Raw genomic sequence first — 25980 nt, 5'->3', positions numbered from 1 at the left:
TGCGCTGACAGTGAGGAACCTGCTTGAGATTCTTTCTCTCTCCCTCTTTGCCCCTCTCCGGCTCTTTCACTCCCTCAAAATAAAAAATAACATAAAATAACTATCACAAATACAGAAAAAGACAAATAATATATCCTCAGCAAAAGCACCCAGAGTGATACAAATTAACAGCCTGAGGCACCTGGGTGGCTCACTTGGCTAAGCATCCGACTTCGGCCCAGGTCATGATCTCACGGTTTGTGAAGTCAAGCCCCACATCGGGCTCTGTGCTGACAGCTTGGAGCCTGGAGCCTGCTTCCGATTCTGTGTCTCCCTCTGTCTCTGCTCTCCCCAGCTCACTTGCTCTCTCTCAAAAACAAACATTAAAATAATTTCTTTTTTATTAACAGCCTGTATGATAGAGCAAACTCCCAAGTCCTAATTTTAAACTGTTACCATAACCAACTGAAATGCTACTTTTAACTATGGATCCTTCATGCCGGCACCCCAAGGCAGGGGTAAAGTAAAAATCACTCTCCTTGAAGAACAACTAGAGAAGAAGGAGAACCCTCAGCCCAGGGCCATCTACACAAGCTTAGCCAGGGAGGGAGAAGCCCTCGTGTGAGTGCAATCACCTGTCCTGGAGGACAAGCGGCATCCCTCTGCCCGCACGCCACTTACCACTGGGCTTGACCTCCCGCACGTAGTTGCTGGGAAACCAGCCGGTCCTGCCATTGTGCGTGCCCTCCCACCAGCCGCCCTCCTCGACCCGCGTGACGTGGATGATGTCGCCTTTCGTAAAGGAGAGCTCGTCTTCATTGGTCTGCTGGAAGTTAAACTTCGCTCTCACCACCAGTTGGCTGTTGCTATTATCGGTCATGTCCTAAAAAGGGAAGAGGGAGAGAAAAATTTCATGTGGTCTGCCTCATTACAAAGTGAGATGTTTTACTAGTATAATCAGAGTGCAGCTGCCCCATTCCAACAGCAGAGCACTTTTTAAGGTAGACAAGCAGGTTTCCGACCTCCCTGCAGTGCCCTGACCACCACCACCTCGTTCCAGTCCCAGAGGAAACCCTCTTAGTGGTTTTAAAGGTCTTTTTCTGGCCACAGTTACACTTACATAAACATGACATACTTTCATGTACACTTACATCAAATTATACAGTACATCCTTCAATACAATGTACAAAAAGTTAACACACTGAGGTGATTTCTAGAATTATTTTAGTCTTAACTGTGTAACTTAGCTGTACGGCTGTGCCAGTAATTCTCCGTTACTAGATTTAAGGTTATTTCTAGTATTTTTCTACTGCAAGACAAGGCTGCATTAAAACTACATGCACATCTTTGAACACACCTGTAAATAAACGTATACCTTAAACTCAGAGGTCAGAAAACATGCGACATATTTTAAAGTTTAGTACCTATTTCTAACTGCCCTCCAGAAAGTTTCTCCTCACACTAAACTACATTCCCACCAACAGTAATTCAGGGCTATTTCTTTACACGCTCACCAGCACTGAGTATCGCCAAGCATTTTTATTTTTGCCAAACTGCTGGGAAGAAATGGTACCTCCTTTCAGTTTGCATTTTTCCTCAGAGATTAAGCTTGTGTGCCCACTCTGAAAGGTGGGAAGAGGAGGCAGCCCAGCTAGAGTTTCTTTCTATTTCCGTCTATCCCAGACTAGGTGCTGGAGAGGCTTGTAACCGGGAACCACCAACAGAAGCAAACTAAACACATCCCCAAGAAAAGCCTGATCTCCCGGTGAAAGAAGAGGGGCAGAGGACAGGCCCACCCACCGACAGGGGGTGTGCCCTCAGTCTGCGCCTGGGCGTCCACGGGGATGGGGAAGAGACATGTCCCATGCCCCACCGAGCACCCGCTTGCACTGGTGACGTCAGCAAAGATCAGACCGGGAGTCCCTGCTCCACCCTTACCAGGTGGCAGCATGTGGCCCCATCTACCCGCTAGCATCTCAAAGAACTAGGCTCAAAAAGGAAAAAGAACTTACAAAATTTACTCAAAATGACAGTGAAAAAAGAGCCCCAGGAACATGTGGAAAATGACGGGCCTGAGACTGGAGTCACCGGTGTCGTGGAGGAGAAAGCAGTGCTGAAAGGCAGTATGAGGAATGCGGCTGAAAACGTCCCCAACCTGAAGACAAAGCCACAGAGCCAGGAAGCCGCATGGACCCCACAGGGAAGGAGCCTAGAGAAAGCCGGCTCAAGTCACATGGTAAAGACACTTCGGAAAACGAAGAGAATTTTTGCATTGGAATAAAAATACGGCTGTAGTTACGCGAGCTCTCCAGCACTCACCGGCCCATGCGCCCTCTGAGAAGCTCCTATAAGATGCACTCCTCCTCAACAGGGGGGTCGGTCAAGAAAAAGCAGAAGAGGGGGAGATGGGCTTGGGTCAAAGGGCGGGTGGGGTGACACAGGAGGACGGCTCAGGCAGCATCTGGCAGGAGCCTGGCTACAATCAGGAGACTCAAGTGGCCACAAGACGTCAAGGCAGTTCCCTGGGAAGAAGTGAGAAATCCTAATGGGTCTGAATGTACAAGAGATTCTTAGAAACCGGCAAAAGATGAGGGCTACAGTCTGCAAAGGGTGCACAGAAAACTCCAACAGGCAATGATTATTTACTCCAGAAAACACCACGCTTTCAGGAAAGGAAGCACAGTGATTACACACACCCTGACCATCCTGTGGGTCTGGGACATGGTAAGGGGACACTGACCGGACCCAACAGAAGCCATGGGGGCACTTGGCCAGGAGGAAGGTACGGGCCAGGATGCAGAGAGAGACCCCGACCCCGCTCCATGACAGGAAATCCACACTGACCACACTGCAGGCTTAAATCCAGCTTCACAGAGGCGTTCACAGAGACAATACAGGCAAACCCCCGGGGGCCGGATGAGCAAGCGGGACCTCCTGCACCAAGTCTGGAAGGACCCGAGTCTAACCAGCTATGCACGTCACCAAGCCAGAAGACAGACAAAGTGCAGTGGTGACAGAGCTTCAAGAGGAGCAGACAGTTCTTAGAATGTTTATTCTTTATTTAAATGTGTATTTTACATTAACTTACAAAAAGTTAATTTAAGTACATGCGTTAAGTGTCTTATCTAACCAATTTAACACTTCATACATACTGAATGTTTAATGCTTAGAATATCCTAAGTATTAACATGAAAAAAAGCTCCCTTCAGCACTGGGCAAACTGAATGAAAGCTCTGGCCGACATGCTGCTTGCTTGGAGCACTTGAATGGCGAGGGACAGCTTAAAGGTCACCAGCCCCGCGGAGGCTCCCTGCCCCCTGCCCCCCCACTCCCCAGCGATGGCACAGGTCACAGCCCTGGTTAAGGAAACCGGATCAGGCTGCCACACGGCATCGGCTCATCTCTGCAAACCATGGTCACCCTGCATCAGCTGTCCACCACAATCTTCACCCCCTCTCCTTCCTGTGACCCACCCTGGGCAAGCTGGCTTTGTGTACAACCCGCACAGAGCCAATCCCAGGGATCCGTTAACACGTAACCAAGAGCAGGGGCAGAGCGGGCCCCAAGGAGGTCGAAGTACCCCCCAGGAGCGACCCTCCAGCGAGCCCAGCCATGTGAGCTCAGCCACCAGTGCACAGGCCCTCTCCGGGCACAACACCAACCTGAACGTTACAAATTAGGGCGACTACACTCTCCCCCCACGTCACCAATTCTCTGCACTCAGGCACAGGTCAGGCGAACACCACTGCCGCGTCTTCCGCACAGAAGTAGCCACTCCACAAGGACAGGGGTGTCCCAGGACAGGTAGGAAGAAAGACACAGAGGACAGGCAGCCAGCCTAGATCTCTAGAAGTTTAGATCTACCTAAACTTCTGATGCCACAAGTGTCCAAGGATTCAGCACCTACTATACCAAAGACGTAAGCTTAAGACGTTGTTCTAAGCAGTGTTACGACAAGATGCCAGAGATGGGGTGCGAGAGGGTGCCCCAGACAGGATGCCGCAACGGCTCCACACCATCGTCCAGCCTCAGATCCCAACACTCAACAGTAGCATTCAGGTCACTGCCGCTGATGTCAGCAAACTGGAGAGCAGGTATTTAACCGCTCTCCTCTTTGGGATTTCTCTCCTTCCCCTATTTAAAGGCTCTCCTGCAACTGAAACTCATCAGCTACCTGGGTTCAACCTGACACCCCACGACAGTCCACAACACAACGGGCTGAGCCAAGAGCAGCCAGTCACGGAACGAGTGCACGCTGTGCAATTCCGTTTATGTCCAACACAAAACAGGCGAAGTTCATCTTTACCGTCAGAAATCAGGACAGCAGATGCCTTTTGGGAAAAGCAGACACAACAAAGGTGACACCGGTCAGGTTCTGCTTCTCGATCTTACACAGGAATGTCTGACTTGTAGAAATTCATCTAGCTGTTTTCTAGATGTAGGTTTCAGGTCACTAAGTCAGTGATGGGAGGACACTGTGGGGCCCACTTACTGTACCTCGTCTGGGAGCAGTAACCTGTACCCACCACACTTGCCCCTCAGAGCTGCCCTCCGAGGCCTACAAAGGCCCACCTGTCAATATCATGCACACCCAGAAATGCATCAAGTGTTTTATCCCACGTTCTGAAGTCACCCTAACAACCCAAAACCACGATGTTCTGGAATGCTACCTTCACACAAGCCCCGTCCTCCCCGTTCCCTGGAAAGGGTAATCTCATTCACAGAAGAAAAGCTGGTCAAGGAAACACCCAACTTCTCTTCCAATAGCTAGTATTTCCTTGTCTTGCAAGCTTAGGTAAATACTGTAACTTCTCTACACTTGCTTGTTCATAATGTATTTCATCACCTAGAACATGCCAGAAATTAGACAATACCTTTTATATACTCCAAATGCTGTCAATTATGACATACCATCAACTTTAGGACACATACTACTTTTGAACCTGTGAGAAGGTTTCAAAAAAAGGTCTCAGAATTGCTGAAATGCGGTACAATGAAGTGGCAGAGGTGGTAGAGACGTGAACAGCGTGGAATGCGTGGACACACGGAGATGCAGGTCTGAGAAACAGTCCTGGGAGCGCAGGGACCAGGGCTGGCCCAGTCCCAGGTGGCAGTGGGGACCACAGGCACAGGCAGTGCTTGAGGGGCTCAAGGCAGGACTCCCACAAATGAAGGGTGGTGGCAGCAAGCACCTGACCTCACCACTCCCCACAATCAGGGAGGGAAACTTGGGAACTCAAGGTCATACTTCTCAGGAGTCAATGGATGAAGACTCTGGCCACAGAGGGACAGGAGGAGTCCCAAAAGCAGTCAGTACAGTTTATTCACCAGTGAAGGGTGAAGTCAGCCCCAGACCAGAGGAAAAACAAGCCCCAAGTCAACAGCCTGAGCCCCCCTCCCCTCCAAGGAGCCGCAGTCACTCGGTCCAGGGGAGGGCACAGCATGAGCACAGGGGCACAGGAAGAGCTCAGTTTAGCAGAGGGTGTGGGCGGGGGTAAGGGGATCACCCCCAGAAATGAACAATGAGGAAGTAACAGGGAAGAAAGGAAGTTAGAACTTCCATGTCAGTGCAGACAGAACACCAGAACTGCTCAAACTGGCCTCCATCACAAGCAAGAAACCCATCCTGGAGTCGAGGGGTTCAGTGACACAGAAGCGATCGTGCTGACAGCAAGCACTGAGGTGGTGGTCAGGCAACGCGTGCTTAACAGAGGTGCGAGTGAACACGTGTGACCAGGGGCTTTCAGAGAGCACCCTGAGAACACCCGTCCTCGTCCTGGGAAAGGCAGCGCCTCACACGATTTCAGGCTATGGTTTGCTTTAACAAAGACCACAAAATTTACATCCAAGCAACCACCTACTGTTTTAGCTTAATTTTTTATTATGGAGAATTTCAAACACGAAGTAGAAGACAATGGGTAGGTGGAGGTTCACCTATCACCTACTTTTCTCCCTCTCCCCATATTCTATGGGCCTGTTTTCACTTTTCGTTTATTCATTTTCTTTTCTCAGATTCCACATACAAGCGGAATAACGTCGTGTTCCACATTCCACCATCCACATTACTGCCAATGGCAGGATTTTATTCTTGATGGCCGAGTAGACTGTGTGTGTATGTGTGTATACACACACGTTTCTCTCACACACACACACATCTTTATTAATCTGTCTGTGGACACGAGTTGCTTCTGTATCTTGGCTGTTGTAAATAATGCACCTCTGAATTTATTGTAGCATTTATCTTTTTAAATTAGTGTTGGTTTTCTTTGGGCAGATACCCAACAGAATTGCTGGATCATATAGTATTTCTACGTTCCATTTGAAAACCTTGATACGGTTTTCCACAGTGGCCGCACCAGTTTCCATTCCCACAACTGTGCCGAGGTCTCATTTTCCTCCACGTCCTCGCCAACACTTGTCATTTGTCTTCTTGACCCCAGCTATTCTGACAGAGGTGAGGTATTCTCTCTGGTTCTGCTTTGCATTTCTGTGACGGTCAGTGAGGAGCACCTTTTCATGGGTCTCTTGGCCATCTGCAGGTCTTTGGAAAAAGGTCTATTCGAGTCCTCTGCCCATTTTTTAATTGGGTTTTTTGGTGTTGATTTGTGTAAGTTCTTACTAGATTTTGGATAATAACTCCTTCTCGGAGAGGTCGTTTACAATATCTTCCCTCACTCAGCAGGCTGTCTTCCCCATTTGTTAATGGCTTCCTTGGCTGTGACAAAGCTTTTTATTTTGGTGTAGCCCTAATAGTAATTTTTGTCTTACTTGCCTTAGGAGACATACCTAGAAAAATGTTTCTATAGCTGATGTGAAAGACATCACTACCTTTGTTTTCTTCTACGAATTTATGGTTTCAAGTCTCACGTTTAGGTCTTTAACTCATTTTTTTTGTTTATTTTTGTGTATGCTGAAAGAAACCAAGTGGTCCAGTTTCACACTTTTGCATGTTGCCGTCCAGTTTTCCCACCACCATTTGCTGGAAAGACGGTCTTTCCCCATTGTATTTCCTTGCTCCCTCTGTCAGAGCCAGACATGTAGTTGTGGGTTTCTTTCTGGGTTCTCCATTTTGTTCCACTATCTACAGGTCTATTCTTGTGCCCTTACCATACACTTTTGATTGTTGTGGCTTTGTAGCGCACCTTGAAAACTGGGATTGTGATACCTCCAGGTTTGTTCTTTCTCAAGATTATCTTGGTTATTTGAAGTGTGTGTGGTCCCATAGAAATTTTAGTATTATTTGTTCTGGTTCTGTGACAAGCACTCTCTTATTTTCACAGGGATTGCATCAAATCTGCAGACTGCTTTGGGTAGTGTGGACATTTTACCACTATGGACTCCTCCAATCCATGAGCATGTTTCCATTTGTTTGTGTCATCTTCAGTTTCTTGCACTGTTTTATAGTGGAGTACAGGTCTTTCACTTCCTTCATTAAATTGATTCCTTTTTTATTCGTTTTGGTACAACTGTAAATGAAATTAACAATTTCTCTTTCTGCTGCCTATCACACAGCTTTAAATAAACATTTGTGCCATTCTTGGGGCACGTGGGTGGCTCAGTCGGTTAAGCATCCAACTTTGGCTCAGGTCACGATCTCGCGGTCTGTGAGTTCAAGCCCCGCGTCGGGCTCTGGGCTGACAGCTCAGAGCCTGGAGCCTGCTTCAGATCCTGTGTCTCCCTCTCTCTCTCTGCCCCTTCCCTGGCTTGTGCTCTCTCTCAAAAATAAACTTTAAAAAAAAATCTTGCCATTCTTGCTTCATTGTAATTTTTAATCCAAGAAATTTCCCTCAAAGTACTATCAGTAACACCTGCAGAAAAACTGAAGGGCACAGGAAGTCATTGTCGCACAGCAACAGGGCAGCAGCCAGCAGGGTCTTCCGAACATAGCGGGTGCAGAGGGCTTTTTATTTCTGCCATTACTTAAAATTTCCCAAGCTCATTATACATTAATCCTACGCTTACTGTGATCTTAGTAACGTGCACCCTTCAACATTACACTTACCCACATTTTACTTAAAATTCTCCATCTGCAATCTAGCCTTCACTTCTCAAAAACCAGTAGTTACAAGTTGGCCCTGGTAAACGGGTGAGGCAACATATTTCTCTACCCAGAGTTTGCAGATTTCTTACGTTTTCCCCTACGAGTTTTATAAAAGCTAATTTTAAAACTTTTCCAGGGGCACCTGAGGGACGCAGTGGGTTAAGCGTCTGACTGCATACTGATTTCAGCTCAGGTCACAATCTCACAATTCGTGGGATAGAGCCCCATGTCGGGCTCTGTGCTGACAGCGTGGAGCCCGTTTGGGATTCTCTCTCTCCCTCTCTCTCTGCCCCTCCCCTGCATGTATATGCTCTCACTTTCTCTCACAAATTTTTAAGAAATATAAATATCACCCAAGTGGTTTGGTATTTTTTCCTCAATGTGGATTAAAAACACTCCCAACAGAGCTCTGCAAAATTCACCTAGTATTAAGCCCTTGCTTCATGGGGTCACTGTGGGGGACAGGAGGCCGGGGACAGGAGCAGGGGATGGGAATGTCATCTGCAAGAGCCCGGGAACAGCGCCTAGAACAGGGCAGACACAGCAGTGGCACCAAGTGCATCGTATATAAGATCAGAAACAGTAACGAGGCTTCTCTAAGGAAAAGCAGGTAAACAGCAAGGAGTTAGCTTGTGTTCAAAAAGTTCAGGAACATGTAAAACTCTCATTTCCCTTTTGCAGCTTCCTTTTTAACCCTCCTTGAATGAAACTCAAATTCCCTCCACAAAAATGCAACTCTAACCGATTTATTTAAGCTAACCGTTAGCTTGACAATACTCCTCTCTGTGTCGAAGCAGGTAGGACAGCGGTGATCCCCAAACACCCACGAGTCAGGCTCTCCTTCAGCTCATGCTGCAAGACCACTGGTCTCAAAAACAATTTATTAAAACAGGACGTGAAAGCAAAGTCCCACAACTAGCTAATCTAAGTAAGTGCCATCACCCGCTAGCTCACAAGAGGGCTCGGAGCGTTTCCAGAACGACACTTGGGGCGGCCTCCCTGCACACGGCCCCCATTCCACACCATACCACATCTCTCTCCAGCCTCGCATGGTCAGCTTCACGGCTGCACCCCACGTGCTCTGCTCATGGCCCGGATCCTAACAACTTCCAAGTGGATTTTTCCTCACTTCCCAGCACAGTCATGCACCCCCTTCCTTACCCACTTCACCAGCACCCATGACCAGGGAGCCTCTCCTTCACAAGTCACACCCTGACCCAGGAAGGCACGCTAAGCCACACTTCCGGAAGGAGAAAAACCACCTTTCGATTCTTTGCCTGTTAGCCATTTCATCACACGTCTAAGCACTTTTATATTTATTCCCATACTTCCGTAAGTGTGCACAAAGCAGAAAAAAATACCATCTTACAAGGGACCAGGGAAACACTTTAAAGCACACACATCTCTCTAGATTAACAGATTTAGGAGTCTTAAAATATAACCCCCAAAATACACAAGTCTCTCAAAAGCAGTCACGTGTAAACATCTGGAGAACCCGGTGATGAGCACACACCACACCCCAATGAAGGAACAGCGGGAACAGAGCCAAAGCACCCGCTGGCTGTGCAGCGCCCTGTTCAGAGGCACGAGCACCTTTCTGGATACACCTGCACAGGCTCCTCTCCCCCAACATATTCCAAAAACCAGCTCTCTCCAACTTACCAAACTTCGATACTGGCCCTGGAACAATTTTGAAGTCCGACTGTGCGAAGGCTGGGCTCCCAGGGAGTCAAAAGACTTTATCCGATGAGATGAGGGCCGGGCACACACGGAGTCACTTCCCAGGCCGATGTCTGAAAAGGTCGTGCACAGAGAAGAGCGAGCTGAGACGCTGGACACCACGCACGCTCGTAGCACATCAGACTCTAAACTGGGGCAGCCCCCGGGGGACGCACGGCCAAAGCAACAAAGCGGGCCATTTATGCAGAGCAGTCCGTCTGCTACCCAGACAAGGTGCGCGCGCTCCAGGAAGTAACTCGAGAGAACTACTCATCCGTCCCTCTCCAGTACAATCTTCACATTTCTTAAAGGTTTTGTAACTGGTTTTAATACTTTCCCTTCCCATGGAAAAAACAAGCCTCTCAAAGTAAGTCAGAGCACCAGCCAGGACTCAGCCCCAACACATCACCCCCGCCCACCCACTCCTCCAGGATTAAGCCTCAAAAAGGGCCATAAGCAGCAGGAATCCTCTTGCAACAAAAACTCCGACTTTAAACCAAGAGAAAAATCCCCTGACAGCTTTTAGCTAGAAACCTGTCTGAGCAGGATGTCCTCAAAATGCAGACAGCCACGCCTTCCTTCCAAGTCACAGGAAGGATGGATGGAAACAGGTACTAAGGGGCCTAGCACTCTCCCCGAGTCTCTTCAGGAGCAGAGACTTAGGCCAACCAACAAGTAAATGTTAGCAACCCGCTTCTTAGAAGTCAGTTGACCAAAAAACAAGGCCATGAAGAGGTTTTCTAGGGAAATCGCCAGACCAAGATCCACACAGCTAGCATTCTCTCAAAGGCACTACATACGTAGGGAGCCATCTATAAAAATATCCTTAAACGTGATCTCCAGTTCCTATTTTTCTGAAGGATCTGTTGGGGTTGGCTTACACAGGGTCTTACAAAATTTTCCGCTGTCAACTGCAGGTCTGAAGTTAACACAGGAAGGCCCTGATTTCCAGCTGCTGTTGAGGTACACGGACTGCGGCTCCAGGCTCCAGTTTTCCGAGAGCCGAGCAGGGCTGCGCGCACAGACAGCGGCCGCTTCCCTGGGCTTCCGCCTGGCTCCATGGACACTGGTGTCTGGAAACCCAGTCCTACAACAGCCTCGACAGCCCAGTCCTGAATCCCTACCAGGGCACCTCCAAAGGCCCCTACAATTCTCAGGTCCTGCTTCAGGCTGTGCATAATTGTCAGTGTTTTCTACTACGGGTGGGCACAGGCCTTGGGAATCTCAAGCACAAAGCCAGCTCCTCAAGGGCATTTCATGGAGATTCCACCCCCAGCAGCTGCACACTTGTCCTCCTCACCCCCGCCCCGCTGTCGCCTGACTCCACCTTTCAAGGGAACATTTAGTGCAATGAAGGAGTCCCACGACATCCCTTACACTTCCTGCCTGTCAGCTGTCTTTCTTCTGTCCAGTTAAAAGGCAAGTATTTATCAATACATCTGGAGACAAGGGTCTTCAAGTGGCAGAAGTGAAAATAGTAACAGACTTTGCTCATTCATTTAAAAGTGAATCTAAAAGGGAGTTAAAAAGACAGGGTCACTTCCAGCACACAGGCCTCAGGAACAAAATTTAAAATCAAGTAGCCCATAAGAGCGAAAATTCCTTCCAGCTGAGAGACCATGTCAATGCTGAAGAGCCCCACTGATTCCCTAACTTCCAAGCAGGTTTCCAGAAAGGACATCTTACTCCATGTCCAATGCTGTCAGGGCACAGGAGCACCACTGCTGCACAAGGAGGAGGGGGAAGCGACAGTAACGTGCCCGGGAGCGATGGGACCCAGGCCACGTTCTATTACAAGGAGCACACGCCCAAGGGCACGGATCACAGCCGGCCCCATCGCCTCCCCTCTCGTCCTCCCCAACTTGGCACCTGTCCCTCAACTGCAGCGAGACCCAGCATGCAGAAGCAAAGCCAAAGTGGCCCTCTTGTCCCCTACCAGCCACCAGAGAAGGATGCCCTGGGAGCAGCAGGGTCACAGTAAAAAAACGACGTGTACTTGTCACATCTACCATTCTTGTCCCGCCTGCCATGGAGCCCTCCATCAGCCCTCAGACGCTCCCGTGAAACTCTGAGGCACAGATGGTTATTAGAAGCAGCTGGCACACAGGGCCCACATGGCGAAGAAACACAACCGTACCCTCTGCACCAGTTTCTTCTTCCGTTAAATTCCGGGGATCTGATCTACAGGTTTCCATCATTGTATTACCCCCACCGCTACATAATCTTTCTAATCGGCTTGTTCGCCGTCAAGCTAGCGTTTTTACATTGTGGGAAGAGAAGGCAGCTTCACTGCCTAATAACCTTCACAAAATGCCACGAAGTTCTGTTTGCAGAACATCACGTGGGAGGATAATACTAACTACATTTATCTTTGTACCCCCGCCACGTTCTCCATCCTGGTCGTTCTCCCTCCTCCTGGAGTCAGAACCTCACCGATAATCCCACACTTGATCACAGAAGGTCCTATCTTATCAATGGAGCGAATTCCCCAGATAATCCATCTCAACAGCCCTAGGAGGTTTTCAACTTCAAACCGCACAGATAGGCTGGGAAAACGCAGCCACATCAAAAGCCCTGCCTGGGGCTGGGGGGCAGCGGCAGGTGCTCTGGGTAGTGCCTCCCGCGCTCCCTCCCCCACCCCCCACCTCCGTGCAGACAGCCATCCCAGCAAGCAAGTTCTAGGAGGGGGCTACCTGAGCCCTGAGCAGAGAGCACCGCAGAGCTGGGACTACAGCTTGCGATGCTTTGCTTCTGCTCCTCCCCACACCCCCTCTGAAGGGCCAGGAAAACAGGGACAAGAGCCCCTCAGAAAACCACTTGAGGTTCTCATCAAAAGACCCCAAGGTCAACATTCCCCCGTAAACCTGAAACTAAAACTGCGTAGAGGGAAATGGAAAAATAAAAATGACTTTAAGTCAGAAGCGCCACTAAGTCCTTTTAGATCCACACAGCTCTCCAAAGACAGAGCTTCTCGGTGCTCGGGGACAGGCAGTGCCTCCCGCCAAGAAATGTGCACAGAAGCTCTCCTGTCCTCCCTGTACCTGGGAGCCCAGAAGAGCAGCACAGGGTGTCCTCAGCTCCACTCACCCCTTCACTGAAGGAGGGCCCGGGCTCCCAACACGGCAGAACCCATACCCCGGGCACCGTCACAGCCCGCAGAAAGCCTGGCCGTGGCAGGGGGTTACTTTAGGGCTACCTCGCTGGCTGCCTCCTTGTCATGGTCACACCTCTCAAACTGGCACTACACCTGCTCCCTAAATGTAAGCTTTCATCAAAAGAAATAAAAACCCAGAGAAAGGTGCTTCTAGCTCCAAGACAGCCTGGGAGTCCACCCACACAAAACACCTTTCTCCTCTGCTAAGGTGGCAGGCAGCAAGCTTTCTGCCCACAGAAAGGAAAACACCTGCTATCCACCAGAGGCCCGAACAGCAAGACTCTGATCTAAGAAGAAAATATCACAGCAAAAATTAAAGCCAAAAATGTAACAGGATAGGTTTGTTTTCTTTTTAATTCTATAATGCTCATGTCTGCCTTGCCAACCAAAACGCACATGTTTTTGCCCTTTGGTCTTCCCACCCCCTCAAGTTCAATAAAAAGTTCTTACCTGCTGTTACTTTGTTTAGAGTCACTAAGGAACTGAGGACCTTGTTAAAATTCTGCCCCTGATACAAATCATTTGCATCAAATGTCTGAAAGGAAAAATTAAACAAGTTAGTACGGTCTCCTCTGTCGGGTACAGGACAAACGAAGTTCTCACAGCAACGGGAGGACCACAGCAGGATTCGCTGAGCAAGTCCTTAAGAGGCAGCCCAGCCTGCAGGAGCAGACCGGTGGCCTCAGCTTCCAGCAGAGGGCAGGGGCCAGTCAGAGCTCCCGGTGCAGGCACACTCCGATGTGGGGCAGGAGACCAGCGTCCTCACTGCCAACTCCCCACCTGGCCCAACCCCCTCAGCAACACGGGGTGGAGCCCCATGAGCTACTGGGCTTGCTTCTAGATCCTGTCCCAGCCCCAAGTCCACTCCACAGCCAAGCACAGCAAGAGAAACACATGCTGACAGCAGGAGGAAGGGAAGACAGAAGTGGATTCTGGAAGAGGGACAGACCAGTAGCTCCGGGGACACCTCTGCTCTCCAGGCACCGCACTGAGGCCTGACCGGGTACAGGCTAGTCTACACCTCCTCCAACCTCGGCCACCTACAGACCCAGCACACAGGAGAGTCCATCCCGGCACGCAGGTGCACGTACACACACACACACACACACACACACACACACACACACACACACACACAAGCTGAGAGAACACGTCAGTTTGCCTAGATACCTTACAGCTGGTCTGCAAGTGTGCGCACAGGCACACACACAAATCTCACTCCCAAATACGGCCTGGAGGACACACACGGCTTTTGATCGTCAGGTAACCACCACAAAAGATTGTAACAGTAAAATCACCTACAACGGTGCCAGAAAAATTATGAAAATATTTCTTTCAGGATGTCGATAACAAAGGTGTATTTAGAGACCCAAACGTAAACTGTGTTAACAGCCTTAAGTTTCTCGCACCAGGACAAAAATGAACAGACATCACCAGCCACTCCAGGAAGGAGGGTCAGGAGAAGGAGGGCCCAGCCACCTCTCCCCTCCTCCCTCCCCTCCTCCACTTCACATCCTGCCAGGAACCCCTCTTCTTCCTGCCTCCCAGCCCCCACTCCCTAAGTCCTCACAGGACTCCTGGCCACACTTCCGCACCAGACTAGGTCAGGCGCCCTAACCAAGCTCTCCCAGCACACTCACCTCAAGGACAACCTCACATCCCATGTGTATAGCCACCCTACACTGGAAAACCCATGAAACCAGAGTTTACAACTCCCAACATCTAGCAAAACGGCCAGCACACAGTACAAAAGGTCCAACGTCTGCTGAATGGATAAATGCACCAGTCGACCCGTCCATCCACCCTGCGGTGCTAAATGTCACCATGCGGGACATTCACACACAGAGCAGCTAAGGGGAGCCTTTCCAAATCTAATTGCTGCCTTCCTCAAAATTCTTCAGTTAATGGCCTTCTGCCTTTAATTTCTGAAATGAGTAAAAACCATGAGGTAGGTTTATTTAAACATGAGCAAACAGGGGCCCCTGGGTGGCTCAGTTGGTTAAGCGTCCGACTTCGGCTCAGGTCATGATCTCACAGCTCGTGGGTTCGAGCCCCGCGTGGGGCTCTGTGCCGACGGCTCGGAGCCTGGAGCCTGCTTCAGATTCTGTGTCTCCCTCTCTCTGCCCCTCCCCCGCTCACTCATGTGCTCATGCGCATTCTCTCTCTCTCAAAAGTAAATAAACATTAAAAAAAATTTTTAAAAAACACCAACAAAAGAAAAACTGAAGAACTTCAAGAAAGGAGGCCATCAAATCATGGAGTCAAGGGAGGAGCTGGACACACAGCTTGCTTTTTCTAAAAGCTGGAAGAAACTGAACAGAGCCTAACGCCTACATGTGACCGCATCTAAGCATTCCGGACAGTCGCTGGTGCCATTTCTCACAGCTGACATACAAAATGAATCAATTTCACGCCAGACCCTTCCTGTAAAAAGCACCCCTTCCAACAGAGCGTCTTTAGAATCAGCTTATACAACACAGAATCTAATTCATTTGTGAGATTTCAGAAACGAGTCAAATGAGCATTATCTAGGCAGACACATCTACCTACGTTTTGTTTAACGTGTTAGTTACATTTTTTAGGAGCACCATGAAGAGCATTAACTTTGACAGGCCTCTGCTTCCTTGTATCGAACATCAACGTTCCTTTGTAAAACGCAGGAGCAGCTAATCTGCCTTTCAGCTCTGAAGTTCCAGTTTTAGAGATAGGAAAATTAAATACGCAGTACCCTATGAGAAGAATTCAACATAAAAAGGTCTACTAACCTTCATGGTAGTGAGGCAGCAAGTCACAAAACCCAGAAAAACAGGATGCTGAAAGCTGCAGCTTCCTGTTATTCCAGAACTATATATCTTTCTTACTTGGATACCAGGAAGCGTCTGGTTGGTCGAACCTTCCCACCGACGGGCTTCCATGTGACCCCACAACTTAAGTGGATTCACATCTGTGCTACATTTCTTCACAGGAAACTACACAACGAGAGGAGACAAACGCTTGCCGCCGAGAAACACACATTCTGACTCCATGAAATGTTCTGACTAAAGCCCAGCTCTAAAAAAAGACTATTTCCCGAATTAGGAAACTATTCAACCAAAAGAAAAAGAAAACCAGAAAACTCTTGAGTAAAGAGTCTACACTAGGGGAAAAGTCTCATTAGAACTTCTGTTTTAGCGTCTCGGCACAAGTCAGCCCACACGCGGGAGAACGACCAGGACACCGGCACACTCCGCCGTCCAGGGCACTCCGCGCTTCAGGACATTGGCCCCACCTCAGGGCCTACCCACGTCGCCCAAAGAGCAGCACCGCCCACCCTGGCTGGGGTCGGGAGCCAGCGGGAGGAAGGAAGCCAACACTGGGGTCCGCTTTGCCTCCGGTGGCTGGCGGCGGAGCAGAGGTTCTCAGGAGAGGCTGCATCTCCAGGGATTCAGAAAACTAAGACACTCTGGCCAAACCCCAGGCCAGTTAAATTAGCATCTCTGAGGAACCCTGACCCCATGTGATTCCAGGCAGCAGGGGGAAAAAAGCCCTGGAGGGACAAGGAAGGTGTGAATCCTCTCCCCAGGCAGGCTCCACTCCAGACCAAGACCAAACTCACAGTGAGGAGGGACCACTCTGTGGCCCAGAGATATTGGAAAAGCATATCCCCAAACACTCACCCTCACTTTCGCATTTATGTGAATTAAATGTATACAGCAGAATCCAATATTCTTGAAGTAAAATGATCCTGTTCCCCCCCTCAAAATACTAAATTTGTTGATATTTAGTATTTTACTAATCAAAAGCAACAATACTATAGTGACAGGGAGCAAACACGACCCCCAGAGAGAGCAGGACAGAGGTGAGCAGCGTGTTCCAAGTGACAACACAGCACTCACTGTCCAAGGAGCCTGAGCCCTGAGCAGCCGGCCCTTTCCTGCGTGGAGGCTGCCCTCGCTTGTTATACCCTCACAATGTACGAAAGCCCTCCCAGGCTTCTGCTTTCTCATCCTTAAAATGGGAAGGAGGGGCGCCTGGGTGGCTCAGTCGGTTAAGCATCCGACTTCAGCTCAGGTCACGATCTCGCGGTCCGTGAGTTCGAGCCCCGCGTCGGGCTCTGGGCTGATGGCTCAGAGCCTGGAGCCTGCTTCCGATTCTGTGTCTCCCTCTCTCTCTGCCCCTCCCCCATTCATGCTGTGTCTCTCTCTGTTTCAAAAATAAATAAACGTTAAAAAAAATTTAAAAAAAAATGGGAAGGAAAAACATACTGACAAGGACAGAAAGCAACATGCAAATGTCTCACATGTTGGAGAAGGAACAGATTTTAAGAACTGAAGTCTTGCTCACCAAGCTTCAGGTTTCCTATAATACTGATCCATCAATAACCACATTCTACCATAGAAAACGGTTTTTTAAAACACAGTTACCAAGAAAAAAAGCTTCCTCGATGCCTGGGGGGTGCCCAGAAGCAGAGGCCTCACAGGACCAGAGAAGGGAGTACAGGCATCCACACCACGCGCCCTGGAGCACGACACTGCACCTCTCTGCATCCTGAAGGACCCTACTCCATCAAAGTGCTCAGGTTCCCACCCAAAACTCCCACCCCTGAAGCTGCTGCTTCTGACAGCCCAGCCCTCCCTCCCACTCACCTGTCCACCCTGACAGCGTGGACACCGCGGCACCCCAAAGCTCACGAGGGAAATACACCAGCACGCAAGAGGAAGGGCGGCCCCACAGCCTGCACGCGGGTCTGCTCAAGGCTCTGGTGTACCTGCTGCCCCGCTCCCCGCCCTCGCTGGCCCCGGATGGCTAGCACTATGTGGGAACACTTCCGCAGAACGGCCATTCCCTGCGCGGTCTGCCCAACACTGAACTATCCGCTGCCTTGTCACACAGTCAACTCTCAGGAGGGGAAACCACGGTCAGCTTCACCTGAGCCCATTCTTAACACAGTGGGAAACAATCGCAAACTCCAAGCAGCACGGGAGGCCAAGACGGGGAGGGGTGCAGGCAGCGTGAGCCTCAAGGGCAGCTGCTGTTAGCAGGGCTCACGCAGAGCAGACAGATGCCCTCGGCAGCAGGGGAGTGCCGCCCAAAAAGGCCACCACAGCACCCCAGCGAAAGGTCCTGCCTGGGGAAACAGACCTCCTTGCAACAGGAAGGAAAGGATATTAAATCGAGGCTCTGGGTCCGGGAGTCCCGCCTCCCCAGCCCAGAAGGGACTTCTAAGAACCTGCTGACACACTATGCAGCCTGAAGAGGGCCCACCCTCCCCAGCCTGGACTTGGATCCACCAAGGCAGCAGCATCGCTCCACACGGCTCTCCTCTACACCTCGGGTCCCCAACTGGGCACCTGCCAGATGCCCCAAGAAACCTGGGGCTCCCTTCTGGCTGCAGCCCCCACTATGAGCTCACACGGGACCACACATCTACCAACCACCACCACATCAAGGAAGAAGGCTGCAGTTTTCTCCACCAAAAAAAGCAGTAAATGAAACTATTTCATTAGATAAAGATAATTAAGATAATCATCTCCTCCTTTATTTTTTTTTTTAATTTTTTTTTCAACATTTATTTATTTTTGGGACAGAGAGAGACAGAGCATGAACGGGGGAGGGGCAGAGAGAGAGGGAGACACAGAATCGGAAACAGGCGCCAGGCTCTGAGCCATCAGCCCAGAGCCTGACGCGGGGCTCGAACTCACGGACCGCGAGATCGTGACCTGGCTGAAGTCGGACGCTTAACCGACTGCGCCACCCAGGCGCCCCAATCATCTCCTCCTTTAACAGGGAAGAATGCCAAATACCAAAAAGATTCTACCCCCGAATACATCATTCTCCTTGAATCGGCCAAAGCAGGGCACTGCTGGAATCCTCCTGAAAGTATCACCATAAATAGCATCCCCACCCCAAGGCAGGCAGCACAGGACATCACAGACGGGCCAGCCACGGGGGCCAGCAGCACCAGCAAGGCAGAACCGGGCTCTCAGGTCCTCTGGTGGGACCCGCCCCCCATCTCCACTGGGGGGCGCCCATACAGGGTTAAACTCAACAAAAGAGCACACGGCTATGCCAGGGGACACCAAAAGGTACCAAGGAAGTCTCCAGGCTGTTTCTTTACAACTCCGGCCAGTCCCAGGTGTCCCTAAACAAGGTACAACCTGCAGAGAACCTTGAAAGAAAGGGAAGGCTGAGCGGAAGAGCTCCAAACAAAGCAGCACAAGCGAGACATGAGGTGGGGAGTGGACAGAGAGCGAGGCACAAGGCGGGGAGCGGCAGTGTCCGCAGGACACACACAACCACCACGCCAGTCGCTCTGCACAAACAGGAACTCGAGGGGAAGTCAGTTCGGGACAGCACATGTACACCTGGGCCACCTCAGACCAACCGGGCCCTGTGGCCCCCCACACCTAGAAGCGTCCAGTCCAAACCAGGAGGAAGGGCACGGAGGGCCAGCACAGGAGCACAGGCCCGCCGAGGGCCCCTGTGGAAGGTCACCGCATGGCCCGGGCGCCGGCTTCCCCGCCTGAGGAGGGAGAGAAACGCCACTGGCCAACCTGCAAGGCCCCCCCCCACCCCCCGACACAGGACACCACTTAGAGGAGGACCATCAACTGGGAGGAAAGGAGAACCAGGGTCAAGAGAGCCGGCCTTCCCAGGACACCTCGTGAAGGCTGAAGGAGGAAAGCAGGGGAAGGAGTTACGAGGCCACAGAGGAGGGTTAGGGTGCCCCCCTGCACCAGAGCCACGCCCCTGCACCAGGTTCCAGGTGGATGACGGGACACGGGAAAGGAGAAGTCAGCAGGACCCCAGCCCACCAGTGGGCAAGAGAATCACATGGCTCAGGAGAGGTGGGGGCAGGGCAAAGCCCCATTCCACCAGCACCTGCTCCAAGAGGTCAGGAGAGGTTTTTTCAAAAGGAGGGACAAGCACGCATGTTCACAGATGTGGAGCCCCTCAGCTCTAAACCAACAGCAGAGGAAGGAGGGCGCACCATCTGTGTCAGGAGGTCACGGTCAGGCCTGAGAGGCCGCCCGCCCAGCAGAGGCCCAGACAAACCAACCCCTCAGAGCACCCACCCCACCCCCCAACCACTAACCCCAGAAATCCTGCCAGTGATGTCACCAGAAGGGCTAACACATACCACCAAAGACAGGGCGATCTGGCCAGGTTCACCCTCCCAGCCCGAACTTCCTCTAGTCCTCTAAACATCTTCTATTTTGACTTACACGGTCACATGCACTACCAAGTTTAGCTCCTGAACACACACCGGAAATCAGGAAGGCTCACCTATACAGGAAGACGGGGCTGTGCCACACAAGTGAAGCAGACATCACCAGCATCCACCCGGCAGGGCAGTAACAGGAGGGTGACACCCCCGCCACGCTCCCCCACTCCCCGCAAGAGCTCCCCGAACGCACGAACCTCAACCTGACAGAGGAGGGCTGCATGAGGAGAAGCCGCCGTGGTTCTCAGGAAAGCCTTAAGCAACAGAAGACTGCTCTGAAGTAAACGGGTTTCCAAGGCACAAGTTCTAAGAGCAGATGCGGACCCGATCTAGAACCGTCCCATTCATCACACCATTTTCCGACTTTTTGGTCTAACTCCAATTCACTGCAGCTGGTCAGTTAGCGCCAGCATCCGCTCCCCACCCCCTGCCACTCCTCCCCGTGGGCTCGGTCCACGCACCCACGCGCACCAGCTGTGAGCAGGATGATGCATGCCAGCCCCGAGCAGAAGTTGTAGGAGCCTTTGGGGGTATCCGCCCATCTGAAGGAGACAGGCAGGCCCAGGCCAGAAGTGCAGCACCAAGATGACCCTGAGAGCACAGCAACACCCTATCTGTAGCTAACACGCAGCCAGGAGGATAAACCTCTGGGCTTCAGAGTCTCGGAGATGTGGGGGCTGAATGACAGCATCTGGCAAGAACTGGCAATACACCCACATGCCACATTTTCCACAACAGAAGGGATTCTTGAAGGGGACAGAGTACATCTTCAAAAAAAAAAAAAAAAAAACAAAGAAGACATTAAGTGAAACAGGTCATTTAGACTCAGGCCAAGTTAACACTAAAGGGTCAAAGTTAAAACCTCTTCGCTGGATAAAACAACCCTCAGCTATTCAAAACAGGAAAAACTGTTCCCCACAAAGCACTTCTTATTGCAGAGCAAACGAGGTTTTCCCTTCCTTCCCAAACTCTGGACGCAGTCGTCACGTAACTGCTTGGGAGTGACGGCTTCACGTAGCCTCCAAGAAGAAAAGACACCATGTGTCCACAGGCTGGCCCTGCAAGCACTCGATCTTTCTCACGCACCCTCGACTGGTCCGCCACTCTACACCAGGTGCCCTAGGAACCAGAAGGCAGGCAGGGCCAGCAGAGCGACAGAGGGCTTCACCACCTTCAACCTCCACCGCCTAGACCGCCGCTTGGCGTCTAAGTAACAGGTCCCTCAGCCTCAGGGCCCTGGACAACCTACCTCGCAGGTCCTGGGGTGTCAGCAGTTCCCAGCGGCTCCACCGGGAGACACAGCTCTGGTCTCTCGGAGGCGGCCTGAAAGCATCCCCAGGGCTGGGTCTCAACCAGGCTGCCCACCACAGCCATGTGCTCCAGTCCTCACAGCAGCGACGTGGGCACTCGACAGGAAGGCCAGCACAGTGCCTGCGACTCAAGACTGAAGACCTGCGTGCCATGCTGTCCCTAAGGAGGCCCCCGTGCGGCCCACTAGAGGGAAGGGCCCCGGCCCCAACTTGAGAAACGAGTGCCCAGAAGTGTGAGCACGGTGCTTGAAAACCAGCACCATGTCCACCGCCACGGGAGTCCCAACCGCATGTACACCTCTCCCCTCAAATCAGGTGCCCACACCTCTTCCCTGGATGGCTCAGCTGTCACAGAATGTCACTCTGCATTCTGTGGAGTGCGGACACACCTCACAACAAAGTGGGACAGGGTTCCCGAAAATGTAACTAAAGGATGCCTAACGTAGTAAGGCCTGAAAGGCTCTCCCCACCCCCCCCCCCACCCCCGCCCAGCTCACAATGGGGGCCTTGCTTCACCCTGACTTCCAAATGTCACTGATAATACTGGAAATCAGAACGTCTTCCACACAATAAAAAAGCAAACCACAGCACCAAGTTGATGGTGTCACTCATCATATAACAAAGACCCCCTCAGACAAATCTTTCGACTAGAAATAAAATCCTAACCAGCTTAAACGAAACAGCACTGTTCAGGTAACAAGTCGAAAAAGTAAGAGCCACAGTGCAGAAGTTATAAGTTCTGGGCCATCTTTTTGTCTACTGTCTCCGGCATGGGCTGCAGTTTCAGGAACATTCCTCCTACTGAGGTTACGCAGCCCCAGGCAACAGCAACGAGCCTGCCATCCCAGCAGCGAATGGCTGGCCCTGAGCCACCGGTCACAACCCCACAGCCAGAGAGGCAGAGCGGCCCCGGGAGCCAAGGTGACACACACATCCTCCCAGCATCTTGTGCACGACCCCAGTGAGCAGGATGGGGACCCCCTGCAGCACTGGGGCTACACAGAATCTGAGAAACAGGGTAGTGGAGATCTGTGGGCTGCCTCGGCTGCCCTCTGCACGTTCCCCAGGGCTCGACCACCACCCACTGACTGCAGACCACCAACCACAGCCACTGAAGAGAACGCATGCCTAAGTTATGCCCCTGGCTGAGGACACCCTGGGTACATGCGACAAGAAAATCACAGGGAACGTACAGACATTCTTTCTACCATCTCAGGGCTAAAGGAGAGACCCCCACAAGGGGAGGCCAGCCAAGCACGTTCAACTCTTGTAGCTTTAATGTTCCAAATGCAAGGAGCCAGGCCAGCTCCTCCAGGGAGTTTATGAGGAAGCTATTTCTGACGCAAGAAACTTACTCTTGGCACGGTTCTGGAGTGTAGTTCGCCAAGTTAAAAATATAATTTTGTGCTATCACATTGTCAAGAGAAATTGGATTTTGTGGCAAGAGGAGTAGAAAGGAGTCTTGAAGTCCTGCTATTTCAGTTTACTGCAAATGGTCCATACTGATGGGGACACGGGAGGAACAGGACTCTGCAGTGATTTCGCCCCCTTGGCTTCTGCAGGTTTGTTCTTAGTCCTGCCTACCCCTCCACTCCAGGGATAAAACTAGCTTGGCGATGGCTTCTATCAATACCTACCAGTCACCCAGTGTGCCCCCAAACAACTTTCCACTTTAAAATGAGAATTAAAGCATATTCAACGCTGTGCATTTGACCGTATCAACACCCACATACGAACAAGGGCAGGGACCACCCAGATCAAAAGAAACCCCAGCCCCAGGTTTTAGGTGGTCTACAGGAAGGGGTGGCGGGGGGGGGGGGGGTGGGAGTGATAAAACCCTGAGAAGTGGGGAAGACCACCGGAGCAAAGAAAGCACCAGCCGGCCTTCAGCCTCCACAAACAGAAAGCAGCAGAGAGGCCGAAGCCCCACCAGGCAGGGAGGGAGGCTCCAGCATCCACGGAGGCCTCTGGGCGCTGTGCTCAAGACTTCACGCCAACCTTATTTGACAAAGAAGACCCGGCCCCCAGGACGACGGTGTGATGGTCCGGGAGAACAAGACAGGAAGCCGTGAACCACTGCCTTCTCCTGCAGGCGTACACGGGGGTCCACAGCAAGCGGGGCAGTGGGCTCAGACACCCATGCACAAACACAGCGCCCCACCAGCCTGCAGCAGGCCCCCAGGCTGTCCGCAATGCCAATGGCGTGAGTCTGAAAAGAGCAGCCCTCCGGTGTCAAACAAGGGTCGGGGCAGAAGGACTCAAATAAGTTAGGTGCTAACGTTTAGAGCCAGGAAGGTAACAAGTACACTGCATTAACTTTAAAACTTAGCGTGAATAGTTACAAAAGTCAAACTTTGAGAAACATCTCAAAGATGGTAAAGTGCAAGGGTGCCTGGGTGGCTCAGTCGGTTAAGCATCCGACTTCAGCTCAGGTCATGATCTCACAGCTCATGAGTTTGAGCCCCGCATCAGGCTCTGTGCTGACAGCTCAGAGCCTGGAGCCTGCTTTGGATTCCGTGTCTCCCTCTCTCTCTGCCCCTCTGCTGCTCACACTCTGTGTGTGTCTCTCTCTCAAAGATAAACAGACATTAAAAAATATAGATTAAAAAAAAAAAAAAGCTGGGAAAGTGCAAATGCGAACTACCTCTCATCTCTCCCAAAGTTCCACTGAAAATGACAAAAGAGGCTTTAAGTAAGAAAGAAGGAATTTACTGCAGCGCTAAATGGGGCAGGGGGCAGGGGCCATGAGCAATCTAAGCAAGGCCTCAGGGGATTCCACAGCAAAGGATGGGCCATACTTCTAAGGGGACCCAGGAGCACCTCGGTGACTGCTCCAGCAGGAGGACAGGAAGCAGCACTTCTCCAGGAGGAGGCCAAGCCCTCAGACCTCTGCCCGTAAGGAAAGCTGGCTGCCTACACCAGATCCCTAACGAGTCACTGAGTCCAGGCACTACTGGACCCACTAATAGACACAGAAGACAAAAAAGGAGACAATTCTACCTAAAATGAAATACCCTAAGAGCCCCACCATAAACTTCAAGCCGGGGCCGCCCTCTAGCTGGAGTGAGACACGGGAACTGAGGTACAGAGAAGGCTCATCCCTCTACCCTGCTCAGGGAGAGCATCCAGACCCTTCCCCCCAGATTTCCCACACCTGTTCCCAGCCTCGCCCCTTACAGGGCCCCTCTCATCTCACCTACACAGCTGTACGTTCATGTCAGCTATGGGGCCTTTATTCATATTACAGGAACCGCAAAGTCCAGCTTTTTAAAAGCCCTGGACGTTACATACAGAACAGAGGCGAACAGAACTCAGACCGGGAGCAGCAGCCTGGCTACAGGCCTCAGGGCCCAAGAAGCACAGCAGAGGGTTGTCTGGGTTCTGTGGGGGGTTTTTGTTTTGTTTTGCTTCAGATGCAGCCCAGATGCACCAAAAAAAAAAAAAAAAAAAAAAACACCAAAAAAACAAAAACAGCCCCAGAAAAAGCTTGCCCTCTCTGGCTGGAGCACCAAGAAAGGGGCAGCACAGCAAAAAGGAAATTTCTAGACACTAGCCCTGCCCACCGAATACCGAGGGGGAACATGGCCAATCCCACCACTCACGACCATAACAAAGTGCCCCTCATCCAGTCTGCCCCCCAAGCCCCATGGAGTCACACTGTGGGTTCCTCCTCTCCCACACAGGGGTGAGCTCCAAGAGGAAAGATCAAGAAATACAGGTTTCTTGGGGCACCTGGGTGGCTCAGTTGGTTAAGTGTCCAACTTCAGCTCGGGACATGATCTCACGGTCCATGGGATCGAGCCCCGCGTTGGGCTCTGTGCTGACAGCTCAGAGCCTGGAGCCTGCTTCAGATTCTGTGTCTCCCTCTCTCTACCCCTCCCACACTCGCATTCTGTCTCTCCTCTCAAAATGAACAAACTGTTTAAAAGAAAAAAAAAAGAAATACAGGTTCCTGGTACAGCATTTAAATGTGTAAAAGTACTGAAAAACTAAGAATTACTAGACAACGCAATTAGTGAAAACCAAGATACAGAGATGTTTCAAGGAGCTGGGAGGCAGGACAAGCGCACTAAATCCATCCCATTCTCGGGGATCCAAAGGAAGGGAGCCACGGTGGGACCACAGAAGCGGATCAGGACTTTTAAAGGTGAAAATCCAAAGGTCTTCGTGACAATTAGCTATCACGACAAACTGAGAAAGTACTCTTTAAACTGCTCAACCCTGTACAGACAGAACTCTCAGTAGACAAGCAGTTCCAGTTTTGAGTGAGCAGAGAAGACAGACAGTACTTGGTACCTGACAGGAGACTTGAATAGATGCCGTCCACATGCCCAGACAGACGTTCAGGTCAGTGTTATTTCAAGGTACGTACATTTAACAGAGCCTGTTAGCAGGCACACAATGACATAACAGGACTACAACGTGACTGCTGGCACAATGCCTCCCTAGAGCAGTCTACAGCCTCCTGGTCTCAGGTCTAACCTTGGCAGGGCTATGCTGAGAGTCCTGAGGGCTGGGCCCAACTGCTTAAAAAACAAACAAACAAACAAACAAAAGCAACCACCACCAAAAG

At 51.1% G+C, this 25980-nt stretch overlaps 1 protein-coding gene across 11 annotated transcripts in view; it reads right to left on the bottom strand.

The window, feature by feature from the left end:
• Positions 1-25980, bottom strand: part of ARHGEF7 (Rho guanine nucleotide exchange factor 7) — a 134948-nt gene that overhangs the window by 63485 nt on the left and 45483 nt on the right. For 4 of the 11 annotated variants that reach the window (XM_027065229.2, XM_027065232.2, XM_053217927.1 and 1 more), the window contains exons 3-5: positions 13344-13428; positions 9683-9813; positions 661-862 (exon numbers count right to left, since the gene is read on the bottom strand). In XM_027065229.2, coding sequence (XP_026921030.1) covers positions 661-862; positions 9683-9813; positions 13344-13428 — 418 coding nt within the window. Of the gene's footprint in view, positions 1-660; positions 863-9682; positions 9814-13343; positions 13429-15658; positions 17057-25980 lie in introns of those variants that run through there. The other 7 variants (XM_027065228.2, XM_027065237.2, XM_053217925.1 and 4 more) reach the window with 5 other exon arrangements.

This window comes from Acinonyx jubatus, chromosome A1 (assembly GCF_027475565.1).
Source record: "Acinonyx jubatus isolate Ajub_Pintada_27869175 chromosome A1, VMU_Ajub_asm_v1.0, whole genome shotgun sequence".
NCBI classification, from domain to species: Eukaryota; Metazoa; Chordata; class Mammalia; order Carnivora; family Felidae; genus Acinonyx; species Acinonyx jubatus.
The sequence above is the reverse complement of the archived record's forward strand: the minus strand, read 5'-3'. Positions and strand labels throughout refer to the sequence as shown.